The 20,724-nt window shown below is 40.7% G+C and overlaps 2 protein-coding genes across 3 annotated transcripts in view; both read right to left on the bottom strand.

Annotated features, from left to right (window-relative positions):
• DHX15 (DEAH-box helicase 15) overlaps positions 1–20,724 on the bottom strand; it is a 382,063-nt gene that overhangs the window by 276,659 nt on the left and 84,680 nt on the right. The gene's annotated exons all lie outside the window — the stretch shown is intronic.
• CCDC149 (coiled-coil domain containing 149) overlaps positions 1–20,724 on the bottom strand; it is a 111,012-nt gene that overhangs the window by 66,724 nt on the left and 23,564 nt on the right. For both annotated transcript variants that reach the window (XM_073001103.2, XM_020780424.3), the window contains exons 2-3: positions 14,885–15,046; positions 9,567–9,605 (exon numbers count right to left, since the gene is read on the bottom strand). In XM_073001103.2, coding sequence (XP_072857204.2) covers positions 9,567–9,605; positions 14,885–15,046 — 201 coding nt within the window. The remainder of the gene's footprint in view (positions 1–9,566; positions 9,606–14,884; positions 15,047–20,724) is intronic.

Raw genomic sequence — 20,724 nt, 5'->3', positions numbered from 1 at the left:
CACCTCATAAGTTTGCTATTGTGGGGTTTCATTGTCTTTAACCATTGCAGTGGTGAATGGTCAGTGCACAGAATAAAATGTCTTCCCCAGATGTAAGGCTTGGCCTTCTGGATCGCGTAGACTATGGCCAGGCACTCCTTCTCCACGGTTGCCAAATGTCTCTCACCTTTCTGGAGTTTCCTACTCAGGTAGGACACTGGATGCTGGTCACCATTTTCATCCTCCTGGCAAAGAACTGCTCCTACCCCGCTGTTAGACGCATCGGTGTAGATGATGAACTCCCGGTCGAAGTCTGGAGCACGCAGCACTGGATAGTTGATCAGCGCCTCCTTCAACCTCCGGAACGCCTCCTCACAGTCGCTGGTCCACGGGATGCGGTCATCAGTCTTCTTCCGCGTCAGATCGGTCAGCGGAGTCGCTATCTCGCTAAACCTCGGGATGAACTTTCTGTAGTAGCCCACCAACCCAAGAAATGATTTGACATTTTTCTTGGTGTTGGGTCTGGGCCAATCACGAACAGCTTCTATCTTGGCCTCTAGGGGTTTTATCACTCCTCCCCCTACTATGTGACCCAAGTATTTTATTTCTGGGCTACCCAGCTGACACTTGCTGGCCTTTACTGTTAGCCCTGCTGCACTTAACCTCTGCAGCACTAACTCCAGGTGTTTCAGGTGATCTTCCCAGGTATTGCTGAAGATCCCTATGTCGTCAATGTAGGCCACAGTAAAGTCACTGAGCCCTGCTAAGGTCTGGTCCATCAGCCTTTGGAATGTGGCTGGTGCATTTCTGAGACCAAAGCTCAGGACTCTAAACTCATAGAGACCAAAAGGGCTGCAAAAGGCGGTCTTTTCTTGATCCCTGGGATCAGTTCTTAATTGCCAATATCCCTTGACCAGGTCCAATGAGGAAATGAACCGACAACCCCCTATGGTTTCAATCAGGTTGTCTAGCCTGGGCATTGGGTAGGCATCAGGAGTGGTTACGCGGTTTAATTTCCTGTAATCGACACAAAACCTAATGCTCCCATCAGCCTTGTCCACTAGGACTATCGGAGAGGACCAAGGGCTAGAAGAGGGGACGATTATGTTCTCCCTAAGCATCTCGTCCAGCTCCTTCCGCACCTTGTCCCTATAGGGTCCCGTCACTCGGTATGGGGATACTGCTTGCGGGGGTGCATCCCCTGTGTGGATCCGATGCATCACTCCCTTCACTATCCCCGGCTTATTGGAAAACACCTTTTTATATTTGATGAGCAGCATTTTTAGCTCTTGCTGCTGGTCTTGGGTGAGTGCAGGACTGATCTTTACCTCATCTGGGTTGTATTTTACTTCCCCTCTACCCTCCCAGAAGGGTAATTCAGCTTCCTCACTCTCAGCTGCTTTTATCGCAAATAAAACCCTCTGTTCCCCTCTGTAGTAGGGTTTTAGGGCATTTACATGTACCACCCTCCTTGCTTGGTTCTCCTCCTGCTCTATAAGGTAGTTCAGGTCTGACATCTTGGAAATGACCCTATATGGTCCTGCCCATTTGAGCTGCAGTTTGTTCTCTCTGCAGGGCCTAAGCCAAAGCACTTCCTCCCCTGGGTCAAAGTGCCTCTCTCTAGCTTTGTGGTCATACCATGTTTTCTGTCTGACCTTCTGAGCTTGCAGGTTTTCTGCTCCTAGCTCTAGGTTTCTCTTTAGGTCATTCATCAAGGTGTCTATGTATGTCACAACGTCTTGTGGGTCATCCTGGGTGATCTGCTCCCAATTTTGTTTGATCAAATCAAGGGGCCCTTTCACCCTTCTCCCAAATAAAAGTTCAAACGGACTGAACCCGGTACTGGCTTGTGGCACTGATCGATAAGCAAACAAAAGGGATTGCAGCTTCTGGTCCCAATTGTTTGGATTCTCTGCCAAGTAAGCCCTAATCATGCGCATTAGAGTCCCATTGAACTTCTCAGTTAACCCATTACTTTCAGGGTGATAGGCAGTGGTTTCCTTGTGCTTAATTCCACAGATTTGCCATAACCGTTTCATGAGCTTCGATGTAAACGATGCGCCCAAATCTGTGATTATTTCTGAGGTGAATCCCATCCTGGACATATACCCCACCAAGGCATCTGCCACTGTGTTAGTTTCAATGTTAGTCAAGGGTATGGCTTCAGGGTACCTCGTGGCATGGTCCACAATGGTGAGAATGAACCTGTTCCCCCTCTTTGTGGCCTTGGGCAAAGGTCCCACAATATCCACCCCTATGCATTTGAACGGAGTGTCAATCACAGGCAAAGGGCACAACTTTGCTTTGGTCCTGTCGCGGTTATTCCCCTGCCTTTGACACACATCACATTTTTTACAGAACTCCCTGATCTGCTTCCCTATGTCAGGCCAGTAAAAATTCTGTGTGATTCTCTGCTGTGTCTTGTTCACCCCTAAGTGCGCAGCAAACATGTCAGAGTGCCCCCTTTGTAAGATCATGGGGCGATACTTTTCAGGTACCACTAGCTGACTTCTGATCCCATCTCCCCCTTTTGAGATATTCCTCAGGGTCTCTCTATACAAAATCCCCTTTTTCTCTAGAAATCTCACTGGGGTTTCAGGTGTTAGCTGGGCGTCTGTCACCTGTTCAAAACACTTTTGGAGAGTGGCGTCTGCCTTTTGCTCTTGGCCAAATCTGCTGTCTGTGGTTAAGGTTTCCACCACAGCTTCGGAACTCCCTTCCCCTGCTTCCGTCTCGGGCTCATCAGTACCCCCCTGAACTGTCCCCGTGGTAGCTTGTGAGCGTGTAATCACTAGCACCCGTTTCACATGTTCAGCCAGGTCATTTCCCACGAGCACGGCTGCTGGCAGAGTCGATGAAATCGCTAGCCGCCAAACTCCCCTCCAGCCTTGAAAGCTTACAGGTACCTCCGCTACTGGCAGTGAGATCACCTGCCCCTCAATCCCTGCCACCTTTATGCTCTCATTCGGGATTATATACTCCCTAGGAATAATATCTGGATGGCACAGGGTCACCTGGGAACAAGTATCCCTTAACCCCCGATACTGATGGTCAAGTATTCCTACGTCCACCCCTGCTGTTTCAAACAACTGTGAATCTGTTCTCACAAGTAAGCAGCGCCTGACCTCCACAAGAGGACCATTTTCCTCAGCCTGATCAGCAGATGTAACTGTTCCAGATTGAGTCGCCATGGCAACAGGCTCCCTCAGTGACAAGGAGCTTTGCTCTTTCTGGACACAGAACACAGCTTTTGGCTTGGTTCCACTCGAATCATGAGGCACAATTCCTTTTAACTGCTTTAATTTCTCACACTCTGAGATTAGATGGCCCTTTCCTTGACAGAAATAACATTTTCTGGTGTATTTTGAGTCTTTCTCATCTTGTTTTGGTTTTCCCTCCAAAATCTGAGGTCTTGGTTTCATGTCTGAGGGCTTCCCTTCACCATGGGTCCCTCCCCCTTGCTGGTTTTTTCCTGGTCCCTGAGAGTACTTGCTATAGGTTTCTTTAGGTTTCCCCATCGATTTCCCCTCACCCAAGGGCTTTCTTATTTGGGAAATAAAATCTGCGATCTCGGCTGCTTCTGCCACAGATTTCGGTTTCCTTTCCCTCACCTGGAACTTCAGCTCCCCATGCAGGACTGAATAGAACTGTTCCAGCGCTATCAAGTCTTTGAGCTGCTGGAAGGTCTCTGTTCCCTCCTGAGATAGCCATTTCTCTAACAGCCTCACCAGTTGGGCCCCCACTTGGGTAAAAGTCTGCTCTGGTTTCTTTGTGAGTGACCTGAATCTCTGCCTCAGCTGTTCCGCATTTATCCCATGTCTGGCAAACACCAGTTTTTTAAACTCTGCAAAATCTTTTAACAGCTCCTCTGGCATCTCTGCATAGACTTCTGCCAGGCTGCCACTGATTAAAGATCGCATGATGGTCATCTTCTCAGTTTCCCTTACTGAGAAGTCCACAAACGCTCTTTCCACGAGGGAAAAGAACACCTCAGGGCAATCTCCCTTGTGGTACACAGGGAATTTCTTCAGGTCAGTTTTAGACAATTGGCCTCCCTCAGAATCTCTATTGTTATTATTGTTCTGATTCATCAGTTCCAATTTTCTTAACTCAAACGCCATTTTCTCTCTCTGCAATTCCAATTCAAATTGCCTTCTTTCTCTCTCTAATCTTTCCTCCATTTCCCTCACCCTCAGTTCATGCTGTTGGGCTATGAGCAATTTTCTGAGTTCTGGGTTCTGTTCTCCCGTGCTGTCACCCTGCACTGAGCCAAATTCATCCTCAGAACCTTGGTCTACTTGGGGGTCTTTCACTTCACCCATCTCTGCCATTTGGCTTCGAGTCAAGGGCATAATCCCCCCCCCCCCAGAACAGGCTGCTTTCAAAAGTCAAGCCTCAAAATAAAGCGACCACTTTTTTTTTCTTTTGCCTCAGAACCAGCTTTCTATAGATTGCTGCTGTTCTTCAGCACTAACTTGCAACTGTTGGAAGCCAGAGTCTACCCCCCTCTGCTAGGCCTCTCAGCAGACAGGCTAGATCACTGCTACTTTACACAGTTTTGCCTCAGCTTTTTTCCCGCCAAAACAGGTTGCCTCAGAGCTCCCTAATCTGGTCTCCCCAGTTGGCACGTTCTTCCACTAGCGCACCTCCCCGTGAGGTACGCCTAGAAGATTACCTACGCGCCCTCAGATTGTCCCTGACTAGACCCCCCTTGCTCTGGGCACACTTGCCAAGGCTTTGCTGGACCACTGGACAACTGGACCAGTCGTATCCCACACGCTGGACACCAATCAATGTGACAACCCCAGACCTACTGGGATATACCACAGTTTCACTAAGCTGCCACCAACCATTCCCTGTGTGGAGTCACACAGACCAGGGATGGATTTTTAAACAAACAAAAGAACAAGGTTTATTTACATAACACACAGGGAAAAATAAAATGATCAAGTGAATAAGATACAGTAACGTGGCTTAGTCTCAATCATACATACACTAGTTTGGTTCACACAGAACGCATTTAACTAAAGCACAGACCCTGAACCTATCAGTTCTGGCTAACCCTACAGACACCTGAACCTATCAGGTTGGTACTGACTGACACACAGTAGTACCCTGTCTGACACACAGACTCCCACACCAGCTTCTTCTCTCAGCTCTCCTCAGCTCTCCTAAGCTTCTCCACACAAGCTCCACATATATATACAGTACAGCCCCTCCTCCTGATGTCCCGCCTTCCACTCCCCATAGGATGGAACTTTCCCTCCAAACCCATGACAGACAGGTAACATCAGTGCTGTATGTAACACTAGGATCCATATGTCATGTGGTGAATCAATTAACTGAGATTAAGTGCCTTCAAAACCTGGATTAACTTGTCCAGGCAGGCCTCTGACTGTTACCAGATAGGGAGGAGTATAAGGCAAAATACATCTACAAGGGTACTGGTTCCTCGAGATCAGCAGAGGACATTGTGATCCAATGGGTTTTTACAAACCTGGCAGAACACACAAAAATAGCATATGGTTTTCGATCAGAGCAGAGCCCATTGAAAAACAATATATCACCACATCAATGGCAACACTAGTTTTTTTGTTCATTTGTTTGTTTAAAAAAAAATATTCTCAACATTTTCTACTGTACAGGCCCCTTCCAATGGACTTTCCATTTTAACCACAACTGAGGCTGCCAATGTCTGGATAGCTACAAGTTTACCTAGGTGTACCCAATGAGAAAAACATAAATATACACAGAAGCAAGACACTTAGCAAACAGGAGGCAAAGCAGCAACAGACATCATTACTAGAAGCAGGCAAGAGGCAAGAGTAAGAGGCATCTTACTCTATGGAGTGGCTTTCACTCCATTGGTTCAAACTGACAAATAGTTGTCTTGGCTCAGTGAGAACATTATTAAATGATTTTCTTGTGTGTCTATGTAATATACTAAAAGGCTAAGTAATATGTTCTAAAGGTAAAGGTAAAGGTTCCCCTTGACAATTTTTTGTCCAGTCGTGTTCGACTCTAGGGGGCGGCGCTCATCCCGCTCTTCAAGCCATAGAGCCAGCGTTTTTGTCTGAAGACAATCTTCCGTGGTCACATGGCCAGTGTGATTTAGACCCGGAACGGTGTTACCTTCCCACCGAGGTGGTCCCTATTTATCTACTCGCATTTGCATGCTTTCGAACCGCTAGGTTGGCGGGAGCTGGGACAAGCAACGGGCGCTCATTCCGTTGCGTGGATTCGATCTTACGACTGCTGGATCTTCTGACCCTGCAGCACAGGCTTCTGCGGTTTAGCCCACAGCGCCACCACGTCCCTACAAGTAATATGTTCTACTTCTGCATATTTTTACTTTTAAGAACTTTGATATTTGAAGAGGTATACTCGCTGCTTTTTGATTTGACATTTAAGGCTCTAAGCTCCTGCATTTTTAGAAAGTAACTAAAACACTCTCCTGGTACTTTTTGTTTCTTCAATTATATTTCCACTGTACTTTTATGCTCCAGCATTTTGAAGTAAGATTGAAACATGACTTAAGCTTTTCTCTGCAAACTTAATTTTATTTTTCAGCATCTGTACCTACAGTTTTTCTCATAGCTGTAAGGAAGTTGAATGATTTTCACTTTTAAACAACTGTAACTGCAGCTTTACTTAGCAGCAATAATGGATTTATGTTGAAGAATTTACACCTGCATAAGTTTAATGACTGGATTTGTAACTGATCCTGTCTAAAAACTGCACAGCCATTCAAAATGACATAATCACAAATGCCTGCCTCTCAGTTAAAAGCATCAGGAAAGAACCAGAAAACATGCAATTATGGACCCACATGCAATGCCTGCAATTTATTTCTGGTTCTTCTAAAACATCTATGCAGCAACAGAAACTGTCTAATCCTAAATAATATTCTACGGGTTGATGTGCAAATACTTTTTTGCCAATAGGCTCACCTGGTATCAAAAGCAGGTTCTTCTGGTAAAACACAATAATAACTGGGAGTCTTTGGGGAATGGGGAGTTCAAGCTAACCTAAAATAAACCAAAGTGCACTTGCCATGTGGCAATTTGATTTATTCTCTCATTAACTACCGGAGCAGAATCTTAACCAGTGAAAAGGAACCCAGTATCTCAAGCAACATTTCCCACAAACCACCCACTACCCTAAGATTCAATTCCTTTAACACAGTTTCCAAAATCCAGCCACAAAAGTTGTTTTGCTTCAGACTACTGTGAACATGATGGATAGCAACACAAATGTAATGCACCCTTAACTCCTCTGCACATAAATCTTAGCTGGCACACACAAGTTCCCATCCTATCCCATGGCCCTAGCTTGTAAACTAGGTTACAGGAGAAGGTGGAAAGAAACAGGGGCAAAGGTGAGTGACAACTGTATGAAAACTACTTAGAAACATTCTGGCATTCTCAAATCTCTTAGAAGCGTACAGTATTTTATATTGTTTAAGCCCCCATTTCAAGTTAGAGAACTGGATCCAGGAAGAACAGACAGAAAAATCTGATGAAACCTCAAGTACACTTCAGAAGTATGATTGATAGCAATTTATATTGCAATTTCTACTTCAATGGTTTTGTATGATTGTAACACCCAACTTAATACAGAAAAACCCAATTTGCTTAGTAAGAGACCCTTGAGTACAACACCAACACAAATTGATGGTATCTGCTAGCACTACAGTTTTGATACGGAAACAAACTTTGATCCATTAATATTCCAGTGATGAAAGTTACCTGTCAGAGTTTTTTTGCAGAAATGAAATGCTTTTGATGCTCTGGCAAAGATATTCCCAACAAAATAAATAATCAAGAAGAAATGCACACTGGAGTAAATTAAGGTAATCACTGTGCATCAGATTTTACATAGAGAACCACTTGGTGAAGAAATACTAAGCTTGCCTGCTTGACTGATTGATTTTCTACCCTATCTATCTAGTGGCAAGCCATTATTCCTATTCTATCAGAATAAGGTTCCAAAGCCAGAAATCTCTCATAGTCTTGTAGTGATGCTCAAGGTTCTGTAAAACAAGCATGCTTAACTTTCTCACTATTTAAAGGCTTCTGGCCCTATTCAGAAAGGAATGGAGATGGAGGTAAGCCAAGAATTATTCTGCACTCTCTGCTTCCCAGGGGACCAAGGCAGCATATCATTTCATCTGAATGAGAGAACACTGAAGATTTCTAAGTTGTTATACCAACAACCATTATAAGTTGTTATATCAACAACCACAATACAGTGGTGCCTCGCATCACGACGTTTATTTGTTCCAGCGAAATTGCTGTAGAACGAAAACGTCATGATGCGATTTTTAAAAGCACATAGAAACACATTAAAACCAGATTAATGTGTTCCTAGGGGCTTCAAATTCATCGTCCAGCGAAGATCCTCCATAGTGTGGCCATTTTCGCTGCCTGTGCAGCGAGGAATCCATGCAAAAACACAGCGGGCGGCCATTTTGAAACCGGCAATCAGTTGTTAAAAAATAATCGCTTTGCGATGATCGGTTCCCGAAGCAGGGAACCGATCATCACAAAGCGAAATTCCCCCATAGGGAACATCGTTTTGCAATCGCTTTTGCGCTCACAAAAAGTTCGTCGTGATGCGACTTTGTTGTCAAACGGAGCGCCCATCTTGCGGGGCACCACTGTAATTTAATTTGTTTACTCAGGAACTTGTAGGATGTACTGAGGAAAAGCCAGGTGGTGTTTTTTCAATTTATTTGTTTTAAAGAGTTACATCTTGTCACAACTCTGTGGGTGCTGCTTTGGAGCACGGGGCCAGATCCAGTCAGGGGAACTGGGTCAGCATGCCCAGCTTTTCAAGCAAGCTTTTAACAATCATGATTGATTCCCGGAATGCCATTTTTAAGTTAAGATAGTTTTTAATGTTTACCTGCTTTTAATTATCCAATTGTATTTAATTAGTGTACAGTTTAATTGGTTTTTCATGTTTAATTTATGTTTTAAATTCTATTCTTGTAATATTTTGAGCTGCCTTGGCTCCCCTTATCGGGAGAAAGGCAGCCAAGGTAGCTCACTAGTTAGAACACCTAAACTAGTTAGTACAAAGGTGTGGGATTTCAGTAATGCTTTGCACTTTATACATTTGATGTAGAAGTTTAAGAAAATGCTAAAGATCTGAATTAGCTTTTCCTGGATAGGCAGTTAATGCCTGAAATCCAGTTTTAAGTTGCAAATAGAGCAGATTCATTGAATCGGTAAGGATCTGATGAGTCAAAACCTATATAAATTCTATTGATTCAACAGGCATACCCTTACAGTGACTTGCTACTGAATTTCAGCCAATATGTGAGTCTCACCTCCAACACCTTCCAACTTGACAGTTTCTTCAATTTTGATAGATAACGTGGTAGCTACTTCACACTTTTATGTGTTTGTATTCTTCCCTTTGTTGTTTGTTAGCAGATTTGTGATACTGTCTCTGAAAAGCTAGAACTATGTTGTGAATGGAGAAGAGTGCACAATGTTGCAATTGCAACAATCTGATTTAACAATCTATATTTTCAATGATACTAAACTATGACATGCACATACAAACAGAAATAGATCTACCTGTTTTCTTTTTTCAGGAGGAATCGATGGGTCCCCATCCTACAAGAAGATATAGTTTACATGTTTTTTTTTGTAATAACAACACAACTTGATCCATTAATATAGCTTGCCTTAAGTAATTTAGTGCAGCATTACAATGTTGCAATATTATTGAAATTATATATACTCCTTATTTTTTCTCAAGAGGACCGAAGATACCGTGCAATATTAAAACATAAAAATTGGATGGGAGGAAGGGGAAACAAGGAAAAAAACAGCATTCCTGCCCCCCCTTGGCAGCCATAAGCAAGTTCAAACATGTTTATGAGTAATCTTCCCTTTCTCACACGATTACTCATAAAAATGTTCAAACCCATCCATAAGCCCAAACATGGGTTCCAGAAAAAAAATGACATGTCATGGAAATCTCCCCATCATCATCATCATCATCATCATCATCATCATCATCATCATCATCATCATCATCATCATCATCATCATCATCATTGTTATTATTATTCAGAAACACCAGGTACAGCCAAAATCATAAAAACATTAACTGGTATTATATAACTGATACAAAAACCTAAGTATCTGTTAAATATCGGCACAGTATATATGATGTTCCTAATATTGCCGGTTTTTGTAGCTCTGATGGTGTGATTTCCAAGATCTGCAACTGCTTATAGCACTTTGTGAAATTTCTTTTTTTATTAGTATTAATTTTTATTCATTTTCAATGGGAATAGGGTTTGGGGTCGGGATATGGAGGGTAGGGGGGATGGATATGGGTAGGGAAAAGGTAAAATTTCAGATAGTGAGAATATTTTCACATCTGCTTCTCTCTCTCTCTCTCTCTCTCTCTCTCTCTCTGATTTTTAAGCCGCACCATTACCAGTGGTCTCTGAGCAGTGTACAATAATATTAAAACATTAAAAACATTTAAAAACATTATACAGTCATACTAAGAGGGAGATCAGAAAAACAATTTATCAAATTTTATCAGAATTAAATTTGTCAGTTAATCATCTCTCCATTCCCTACTTGGACCTTCATACTCTTCTTTTATCTATACTTTCCCATCCATATTTCGAGTCCAACTATAAAATTGTTCCCAGTTTTTGAGACTTTTTGGAATGAACTTTTATTCAGTGCTTCTAGTACATCCATCTATGCCACTTCCAGTATCTTGTCTGTCGGCTCCTCTGGGACGGTACTTCTTCTTTCTTCCAGTATTTCCCATATAGTATCCTAGCTGCAGTAATTCCGTCAATTATCAAATATCTAATTTCTTTATCTACAATTTCAGGCATAATGTTCAATAAAAACAGGTCTGGTTTAAATGGTACCACACACGATACAATTTTTGTAACATTTCATGTACTGATCTCCAATAAGTTTTTGTTTCCCTACACGTCCACCAGAGATGATAAAAAGTACCCTCGTGCATTTTACATTTCCAACATGTGTTGGAAACATTTTCATATATTTTAGATAGTTTAGCTGAGTTAGCTGGAGTCTTATGCCATCTGTAAAACATCATATATATATTTTCTTTGAAATTTATTGATTTTGTAAGTTTAATATTATTCTGCCAGATTTGTGTCTAATGTTCTAAACCAATGTTATCACCAAGATTTTTGTGCCCATTTTATCCTTCATCTTCCATTTTCATATTCAGGAGATATTCATACATTCTTTTACAGTACTTATTTTATCACTAGTCCCTAACAGTAGTTTATCAAATGTTGTTTGTTCTTCATAAAAGCCAATTATTTTATCTTTTACATACCTCGAATCTAGTCAAAGTCTCTTCCACCAATCTAGAAAGACTTTCTGCTCCTCTCTAGTCCTTAACGCCCTGTCTTTCTTAAAGAAAGATATGTGGTATCTTCACTTTAGGAATGAAATTTCTTGATATTGTTCCCAAAGCCCCAATGACTATGGGGACCACTGAAGTGTGTTTCATACACAAACAAGACGTTTCAGTTGCCAGGTCTCTGTACTTTGTAAGTTTTTCCAATTCTTTATTTTCAACTTTGGCACCCCTCAGAATTGCAATGTCAATGATCCAGGCATTTCTTCCTTCTATTACTATGTCTTGTGTGTTATGTTCAAGGTGTCTATCAGTTTGGATCCAGAAATTCCACAAGATCTTGACTCCCTCATTTCCTGACATCTTCTCTATCTGATGTTCCCATGGGTTTTTGGAACCTGGCAAGTTATATTTTTTGAATTATTCATTATTTTTGAATAATAATTTTGCCACTCTATCACGCCTAACTTTGTATTCTGTTTGTGCAATCTTTGGACATTCACAAATGAGGTGTGACACTTTCATCTTTTTCTTGGCAGATACTACATTTGCTGTTAGCACTAATCCCTTGGATCTTAGCTTTCATCATATTGGTTTGAGTGCTTGTTCTTGTGCAGCAATAGTCAAGCCTTCAGTTTCTTCCTTAAGGGTCCCCAGTTTTAGCCATGCCCATGTTGAATTATGATCATGCTTTCCATCAATATTTCTCAGGTGTTGTCCATGTAGTGGTTTATTTTTCCAGCTGTTTCATTTATTTTCAAATTGTTTTTTTCCCTTATATTGGGCCTTTGTTTCTGTTGTTTTCAAAATATTCTCCATTTTCACTATCTTAAGTCATTTTTCTACGCTTGTACTGATATAATCATTTAGGATTCCCTGCCCTTTCTACTACCTGCTGTATTTGCAGTAATCCACAGCCTCCAATTTTTCGTGGTAAATATAGTCTTTCCGCGTCACTTTTGGATGTAGTACATGATGCATGTTCATTAGTTCCCATGCTTTTCAATCCAATTATTATAATTCATTTTGAGTCCAATCAGTTATTCCAGCTGGGTATTTAATTACTGGAACTGACCATGAGTTTATGGCTTTGATTGTACTTCCACCATTAAATTTTGATTTTAAGATTTTCCACAGTCTTTAGATATATTCCCTTTCTGTCAGTTCCTTAACTTTTGTGTGCACGATATCTGCTAGTATTCCAAGGTATATACAATTTTCATCACTTGAGAGTGATTTTATAATATTGCCATTTTAAAATTCTATTCCATTTAGTGTTTGGATCTTGACACGATGTATAGACAAAGCTGCACATTTGTCAATTCCAAATTTCATTTGGATATCTTCACTAAACATTTACACTGTGTTTAGCAGTGATTACATCTCTGTGGAGCTTTTTGCATATAGTTTTAGGTCATCCATGTATAACAGATGATTGATGTTTCCTGCTTGTTCTAAAATACGGTAGCTCAACCCAGTGTTATTTAGAATTACTGACATGGGTATTAGTGAGATGTTAGACAGCAGTGGTGATAAAGAAGCCCCTTAAAATATTCTTCTTTTGATGCTAATTTTGCCAATTTTTTCACCATAGACCATTAAGACAGTTTCCTATTTTTCCATGTTTTTCTTGAGGAACTTCTGAATATTTTTACTAATCCCAAATGTTTTTAGGCAAGTGTTAATCCAGCTGTGTGGCAATGAGTTAAATGCTTTTTTATAGTCTATCTAGGCCATGTTAAGCTTTGCTTTTCGTCTTTTTGCATTCTTTAGTATCATTTTATCAATAAATAGCTGATCTTTCATGCCTCTTAACTTTTTTAAGTTCCTTTTCTGTTCAGTTGGGTATAGGTTTTCAGTTATGTAATTATATATTGATCTTGCCAGTACTCCTGTGAGGAGCTTGAACATTGTTGGAAGGCATGTAATTGGTTGATAATTACTGGGTTCATTGCTTTTTGATGATGATGTTGATTCTTATTATATATAGTACCAGAGACAGTAAATCAAAATTATAAAAATATTGACTGATATCATATAACAGATACAACTTTTAACCAAAAACCTAAGTATCTTTTAAATATCTGCATATTACCCTGTTTCCCTGAAAATAAGACATAACCTGATAATAAGGCCTAATATGATTTTTCAGGATGTTCATAATATACCGTAAGCCCAACCCCCAAAATAAGCCCTAGTTAAGTGAAGCCCTGCCCTCCACCATTGTGCAGCAACCAGAATATGACATGACTATATTTGAATAAATGTAGATAGTTGTACATGGAAAAAGTAACGCATCCCCTGAAAATAAGTTCTAATGCATTTTTGGAGCAAAAATTAATATAAGACCTTGTCTTATTTTTGGGGAAACACGCTATGTATGCTGTTCCCAATATTGCTTTTTTTTTTTTTTTTTGCTCTAATAGTGTTAATTATAAGATCTGCAACTGCTTATAATACTGTGTGAAATTTCTTAATATTATTATTGTTGCTGCTGCTGTTATTGTTACTAAAAGTATTTATACCCTGCCTTCTCAGGAAGCTCCAAGGTGGCTCACAATTTCATTTTATATTTCCACCAGTTGATGAGTTTTCTTATATTGTTGTTTTTCATTTACATTTATTGTTTTAGTCGATTGATTACCACTCAGAGTAGTCCATTTGTACTAATGGGACAGTATACAAATAAATTGATTGATTGATTGATTTAATAAATGCATAAATAAATAAACTGGAAGGGGAGAGGAACAAACAAAAGAAAACCAGCAGCTCAATTGTTAGGCAGCCAGTCACTTGAAGAAACCCTACCTGAAGAGCAAGGCCTTTGCCTGCCTGACAGTCTCTGTTTCATGCATTTTATCACACACACACCAGCTCCAAAGTAATCCAGGGGGTCAGTTTGGCTTCATGTGAAGGGGCACTTAGGAGAGATCATGTCAACTACCCCACACATTTCAGCTGGGTCTTTGACAGGATTACCTGCTGAGGTGACAGGAAACTCCTCAACAGCTATCAGGAAACCATTTGGATCCATTGCCCTCTTGGAACGGACCATCGGAAAAGGACCCCCAGCCATGCAAAGGCTTTGGGTTCCAGTGAGTCTAAACCTCATCAGGCAGCAATGTGTTTATGACAATGGAACCACAGAAAGGTCCCCCATATCCAAATCACCAACACCTTCCCCTGTACAGAAAGCCAGGTGGGGCCAGATACCATTTGGGTCATCATGGAGGAATGATCCATTCCTGCATGAATATTGAAATCCCCCAGCACAACAATCCGTGGGGACTCCAACCCAATCCTTGAAGTTACTAGTTTTTTCAATGATCAAAACTGTTCTTATTTTGGCTATAAATAAATCTGACTGCATAATTACTACGTAATAGAAAGGAATAAGATTTTCATCATTGACATGGATGGAAAGGCTTATGTGAAAGGGTTTAACAATGCTTTTTGCACTGTTTCAAGGAAAGGGTTTTAAATTACTAAACAGGAACAGAAAATTTTCAAGCCATCTACATACAATTAGTTCCCGGTATTTCTTTTTTAGTGATTGGTGCTTTTCCCGCAGTTGATTAGCCATAAGCTTGTACTGGTCTCTTTCCTGTTGACACGTATCCAATTCTTTGGAAAGGATTAGGAGAGCTTCCTTCTTACTTTCTAGCTTCCTTTTACATACCAGATACTGCCAAAAACAAAACAAAACAAAATGTTAAGTCAAAGAATATGTACTGTACATATTGAAAACAAAGCAAACGAAAACAGGAAAGGCGCATTATCTAAAATTCCTAGTTTCGAGAGAGGAAAAACCATTTAAATTGTTTCAAAGGAAATTAGGGCTGTATCAATGTTGGGGTTAGATTACAATGCTGTAACCTCACGTCCACTGATTTGTACTCATTTAGAAGGAGTACACATATTTATGTTCAGTTTGGTTGTGACTAGAGAGGCGTTTGTCCTGTAGTTCGGTTCAATTTCGGGATGGACTGGTTTGCTATTTTTCTGAACCACCACATAACATACATGCCATTGTGAACTAGCCTATCCCTGATAAATGCCTATCTGCACCTTCTGGGGTCCCTGTCAAAGGCTACTGGTTTTGTTCTGTTTTTGGTGCAGATAGGTTGTTTCTGTTTTGGTTTGATCCCAGCATATACATCACTGGGAACCAGAGATTAATAAACGGTATGGGTAGACAGTTCCAGTGATTAGTATGATCTAGCCTGGCAAGCTAGCCTATGTAAATTTATGCCCCAAAATATGTCTTGAAGAGGCCACAGGATTCCTGCTTCTTTGAAAACAATGTCCTTCCTTTTTGAAAAGCTTCTTAGCTTTTTTTAAAGGGTTGGAAAATAAAACATGGACCTCATTGGTTCTAATCCATATTTTCATCCACATGCTGTAACTGAAAATGTTAATCCTGTTTCTGAGTATCTGAGTTTTTACTAATAATTGTGTCATATATTTACCAAGAAGAAGAGAGAAATATGACTTAAAATGATAAAAACATTTTAAAACTCCTGAAATTAATGGCAACTTTTAGAAAAGATAATTTTGTATTAGAACATATTATGTACAACAAAGATCTACCACTGTGCATTCGGTACTACACGAGTGCTTGAAGTTACATATTACATATTATTCTAATCCACTATACCAGTGATTCTCAAATTTGGGTTCTCAGGGGTTCTTGGACTGCAACTCCCATGAATCCTGGCCAGCATGGCAATTGGTGACAGCTTCTGGGAGCTGTATTTTTAAAAAGTGATGCAGCACACATACACTAGGCTAATAAACTTTTTTTTAAAAAATCACTTCCTCAATCCTCCAACAGAGCCAAGGATGTGTTTGATTTGCCAAGAACATCTGGGGACCCCAGTTTGAGAACCACTGCACTATGCTACACTGATAAATTAATTACATGGTGGCTTGCAAAAATACACAGGCACAAAGACAGACTACTTTTCCCAAGGGACTTACAATCTCAATGCCTGAAGCACTTTTGATGGAAGATAAGGGAGCTCCTTCAACACTTTGTGATTTTTCTCTTAGGGCAAAAAGGCCTTTATCAGAGACACTCTCTCCCAACCTATATATCATGCATTCACAAGGCAAATCAAACCGCAGAAGCCTCTGTGCTGTAAGGTCTGTAGATCTTCAGCTGTAAGATCGAATCCACGCGACGGAGTGAGCTCCCATTGCTTGTCCCAGCTCCCGCCAACCTAGCGGTTCAAAAGCATGCAAATACGAGTAGATAACTAGGGACCACCTCGGTGGGAAGGTAACAGCGTTCCGTGTCTAAGTCACGCTGGACATGTGACCACAGAAGATTGTCTTTGGACAAATGCTGGCTCTATGGCTTGGAAATGGGGATGAGCACCGCCCCCTAGAGTCGAACACGACTGGACAAAAATTGTCAAGGGGAACCTTTACCTTACCTAAGTACTGCTAAAGACACCTTAATACTTCAGGAGATACAACAAAGACCTGCTAACAAAAAGCAATGCCCTGTAATATCCTTGTTTTAAAACAGACCACATTTTTACTTTTTCAGCTAAAGGACACTAAACCTCTACATACTTTCTGCAAATAGCCACTGTTACTGTATTTAAAAAAAAAGAACCCTCTTGTATATATTTGCATGTTTCACTAGAAAGTTTTCAAACATGTTACTTTGTTGTTATACTGTGTCATCAAGTTGGAACCGACCTATAGTGACCCTAAGAGGCCTTTCAAGATAAGTGAGATATTTAAGGAGTGATTTTTACCAGTTCCACTCCCCCAGTGAGCTTCTATGGCCAAGTGGGAATTCAAACCCTGGGGTCCAAAATCCTAGTCCATCACTCTATCCACTACACCACACGTGTTACTTGACTACTTTTAAAAAACCTGTCAACTGTGGGTCATCTCTTGCTCTATCAGTATAAATATCTTCAGAATACTTCTTCACAGCTGTTCAGCCACTTTTATATGGTACCTATTCATCATCACAGCAGACTTCAATTGCTATAAATAACTGGGTGCCATCAAACAAGTTCTGATTTATGGTGACCCTTTTCAGGGTTTTCTATAGAGAGTTCTCAGAAGTAGTTCACCTTTCCCTTCTTCTGGGGGCCTCCTGGGACTGCACCTTTTGCCCAAGGCCAAACAGGCTGGCTCTTCTGGAATGCACAATGGGAAACTGAACTCCCAACCTCTGGCTACATAGCCAGATACCTAATTCACTGAGCTATCCAGCCACCTTGCTATAGGTTCATAATAAGTTAAGTCAGATATACTGAATTTTATATTTTTCTCTTACACCCTGTTAATTACTCTGAAACAAAGCAAAATGAGGAAGGTGGACATTTCAGGAAAGCGAGAAGGCTTTCCTCTATATCAAATGGTCATATGTGACCTCAGCTATTTTTAGTGACAAATCTGCTTAGATCTCATAAATGACCTTATAAACAGATCAAGCCAGAACATGTGTTAAAAGTGAACCACACATCCAGATCCTTAGTGATTTTGCAAACTGGGAGTACAGTATCACTGATCAGCTTTGCCTCCTTCCTCCAAATACAGGCTACATATCTTCTTTTCCTGTCAATGGGTTAGCATAGCATCAGGATTCCAGAGACTCTGACAACATCCTATCTGGAGCCAAGGCAATTAAGTTCCAGAAGTTACATACTTGGTGAGCATGTTGTGGGAAACGGACTACTATACAGATCCCTGTTGGGTGTTTCTGCCTCTTTGAAGTGTACAAAACTCTTTTATGGATTAAGTGTTTTTATACTGAATGAATCAATGTTGGTTTCAGTAGATTTCTGGTTAGGCATAAAACATTTGTTAGTAATTGGATGCCTATAGTGTTAAAATACATTAAAATGTTAACTGTGCTCAGTAACATTTGATAAAACAATTTATGTGCTTAGCATTTACCACTGATGACTCACAGCTGAATATGGTGGCAAACTCTGAATTTATATTGACATGAGGAGATGCAATGATGAGGAAGTATGAACAATATCCAGAGCTGAAGATATGGGTGTACTGGGTGTGATTTAACATGAAAGCAAAAATGTGCCCCCATTACCAGCAGAACGTGAAAGCCATAAGGGAGATTTTTATATAGTCATATGAAAAAGAAAGTAGACCATCTTTGAATTCTATAGTTTTACATATCTGGACATAATAAAAACCAACTGGTCCTTATCAGGTCTGAAAATTAGGTAAATTAAACTTCAGATGAAGATCAGCACATGGCATATTACGCAGTGCAATGATTTATTTTACAAAAATACAGTGGTGCCCCGCATAGCGAGGTTAATCCGTTCCGGATTAACCGTCGCTATGGGGAAACATCGCTATACGGAATGGAAAATGCCATAGGAACGCATTAAATTTAGTTTAATGCATTCCTATGGCTTCTAAACTCACAGTTAGGCGAAGTTTCCCCATCCGGCCGCCATTTTTGCACCCTCGGTAAGCGAGGGCAGGGTGCGAAAACAATGCGGGCGGCCATTTTGGGTGTCCGGCGGCCATTTTGGAACCGCCAAACAGCTGATTTTTAAAAAATCGCTATGTGAAAATTGTCGCAAAGCGGTTTTTGCCCTATTCAATCATCACAATGCGATCGCATTAGCGATAAAAAAAAACGGATTGCTATGCGAATTCGTCGTTAAACGGTGTGCTCGTTATGCAAAGCACCACTGTAAAGCCAAAATGGAGAAGCCATGTGTGAAAAACTAAGTATGTTCTTACTGCTTCCAAAGGAATTAAGAGGCTATGTAGCAGCCAGGTGCTGCTAATCAAATGCCCTTGAGTAATTGATCATCATCAAGTGTGACCACTTCTATAAAACACAAAGTTTTAGCGGTTTGTTGGTCTAGACTAGAGCATTCAAATCTGTGTTAACACCATGCCAAGGACAAAACACATCAGCAATGATCATAGAAAAGCAATTATTGCTGCCCATCTGTCTAGGAAGGGTTATAAAACCATTTCAAAACAACTTAAAGTCCATCATTCTATAGTGAGGAAAATTATTCACAAGAGGAAAACATTCCAGATAGTTGCCAATCTCCCCAGGAGTGGGCGCCGAAGCAAATTCATACCAAGGTCTGATGGTGCAATGCTCAGAGAAATGACAAAAAAGCCTAGAGTTACATCTCAGACTCTACAAGCCTCAGTTAGCATGTGAAATGTTAAAGTTCATAGCAGTACAATTAGAAGAAGACTGAACAAGTATGGTTTGTTTGGAAGGGTTGTCAGGAGAAAGTCTCCTCTCTAATAAGAACATGGCAGCATGGCTTGGGTTTGCAAAGTTGCATCTGGACAAACCACAAGACTTCTGGAACCATATCCTTTAGACAGACGAGACCAAAGTGAATATGTTTGGCCATAATGCACAGTGCAATGTTTTGTGAAAACCAAATAAAGCACAAACACTACATACCAACTGTCATGCATGGTGGTGGAGGGGTAATGGTTTGAGCTTGTTTTGCAGCTACAGGACCTGAACAGCTTGCAGTCATTGAGTCAACCGTGAACTCCTTTGTATACCAAAGTATTCTAGAGTTACATGAGAGGCCATCTGTCCGACAGCTAAAGCTTGGCTGAAATTGGGTCATGCAACAAACAGGACAATGATCCCAAGCACACCAGCAAATGTACAACAGAATGGCTGAAAAAGAAAAAAAATCAAGATGTTGCAATGGCCAGGCCAAAGCCCAGACCTCAAGCTGATTGAAATGCTGTGCCAGGACTTTACGAGAGCTGTGCATAAACTATTACCCACAAACCTCAGTGAACTGAAGCAACATTGTAAAGAAGAGTGGGCCAGAATTCTTCCACAACAATGTGAGAGACTGATAAAGTCATACAGAAAACGATTACTTCAGGTTATTGCTGCTAAAGGTGGTTCATTGAATCATAAGGTGTATTTAGTTTTTCACACATGGTTTCTCCATTTTGGCTTTATTTTTGTGAAATAAATCATGATGTGGTGTAATATGTCATGTGTTGTTCTTTGTCTGAGCTTATATTTACCTAATTTTCAGACCTGATAAGGACCAGATGATTTTTATCATGCCCTGATAACGTAAAACTATAGAATTCAAAGGGGATGTACTATCTCTTTGACATGACTGCATGTGTGTGCCATAATATACATGTGCATTATGTAGAAATATTTAATGTTCACTTATGAACAGGTGAGTATGGCACGCAGGTAGTTGCCAACAACTTTAATACAGATATATTCAAAAGAAAAACAGTGGAGATACTGGAGTTCCCCTGCCAAAAGCTCAGAATCCAACAGAAGTGGGCCACTGTGTAAGCACTCTCTTGTGGCAAACAGAAATTGGCAGGTACAGAGTA

This window comes from Pogona vitticeps, chromosome 5 (genome assembly GCF_051106095.1).
Source record: "Pogona vitticeps strain Pit_001003342236 chromosome 5, PviZW2.1, whole genome shotgun sequence".
Taxonomy (NCBI): domain Eukaryota; kingdom Metazoa; phylum Chordata; class Lepidosauria; order Squamata; family Agamidae; genus Pogona; species Pogona vitticeps.
The sequence above is the reverse complement of the archived record's forward strand: the minus strand, read 5'-3'. Positions and strand labels throughout refer to the sequence as shown.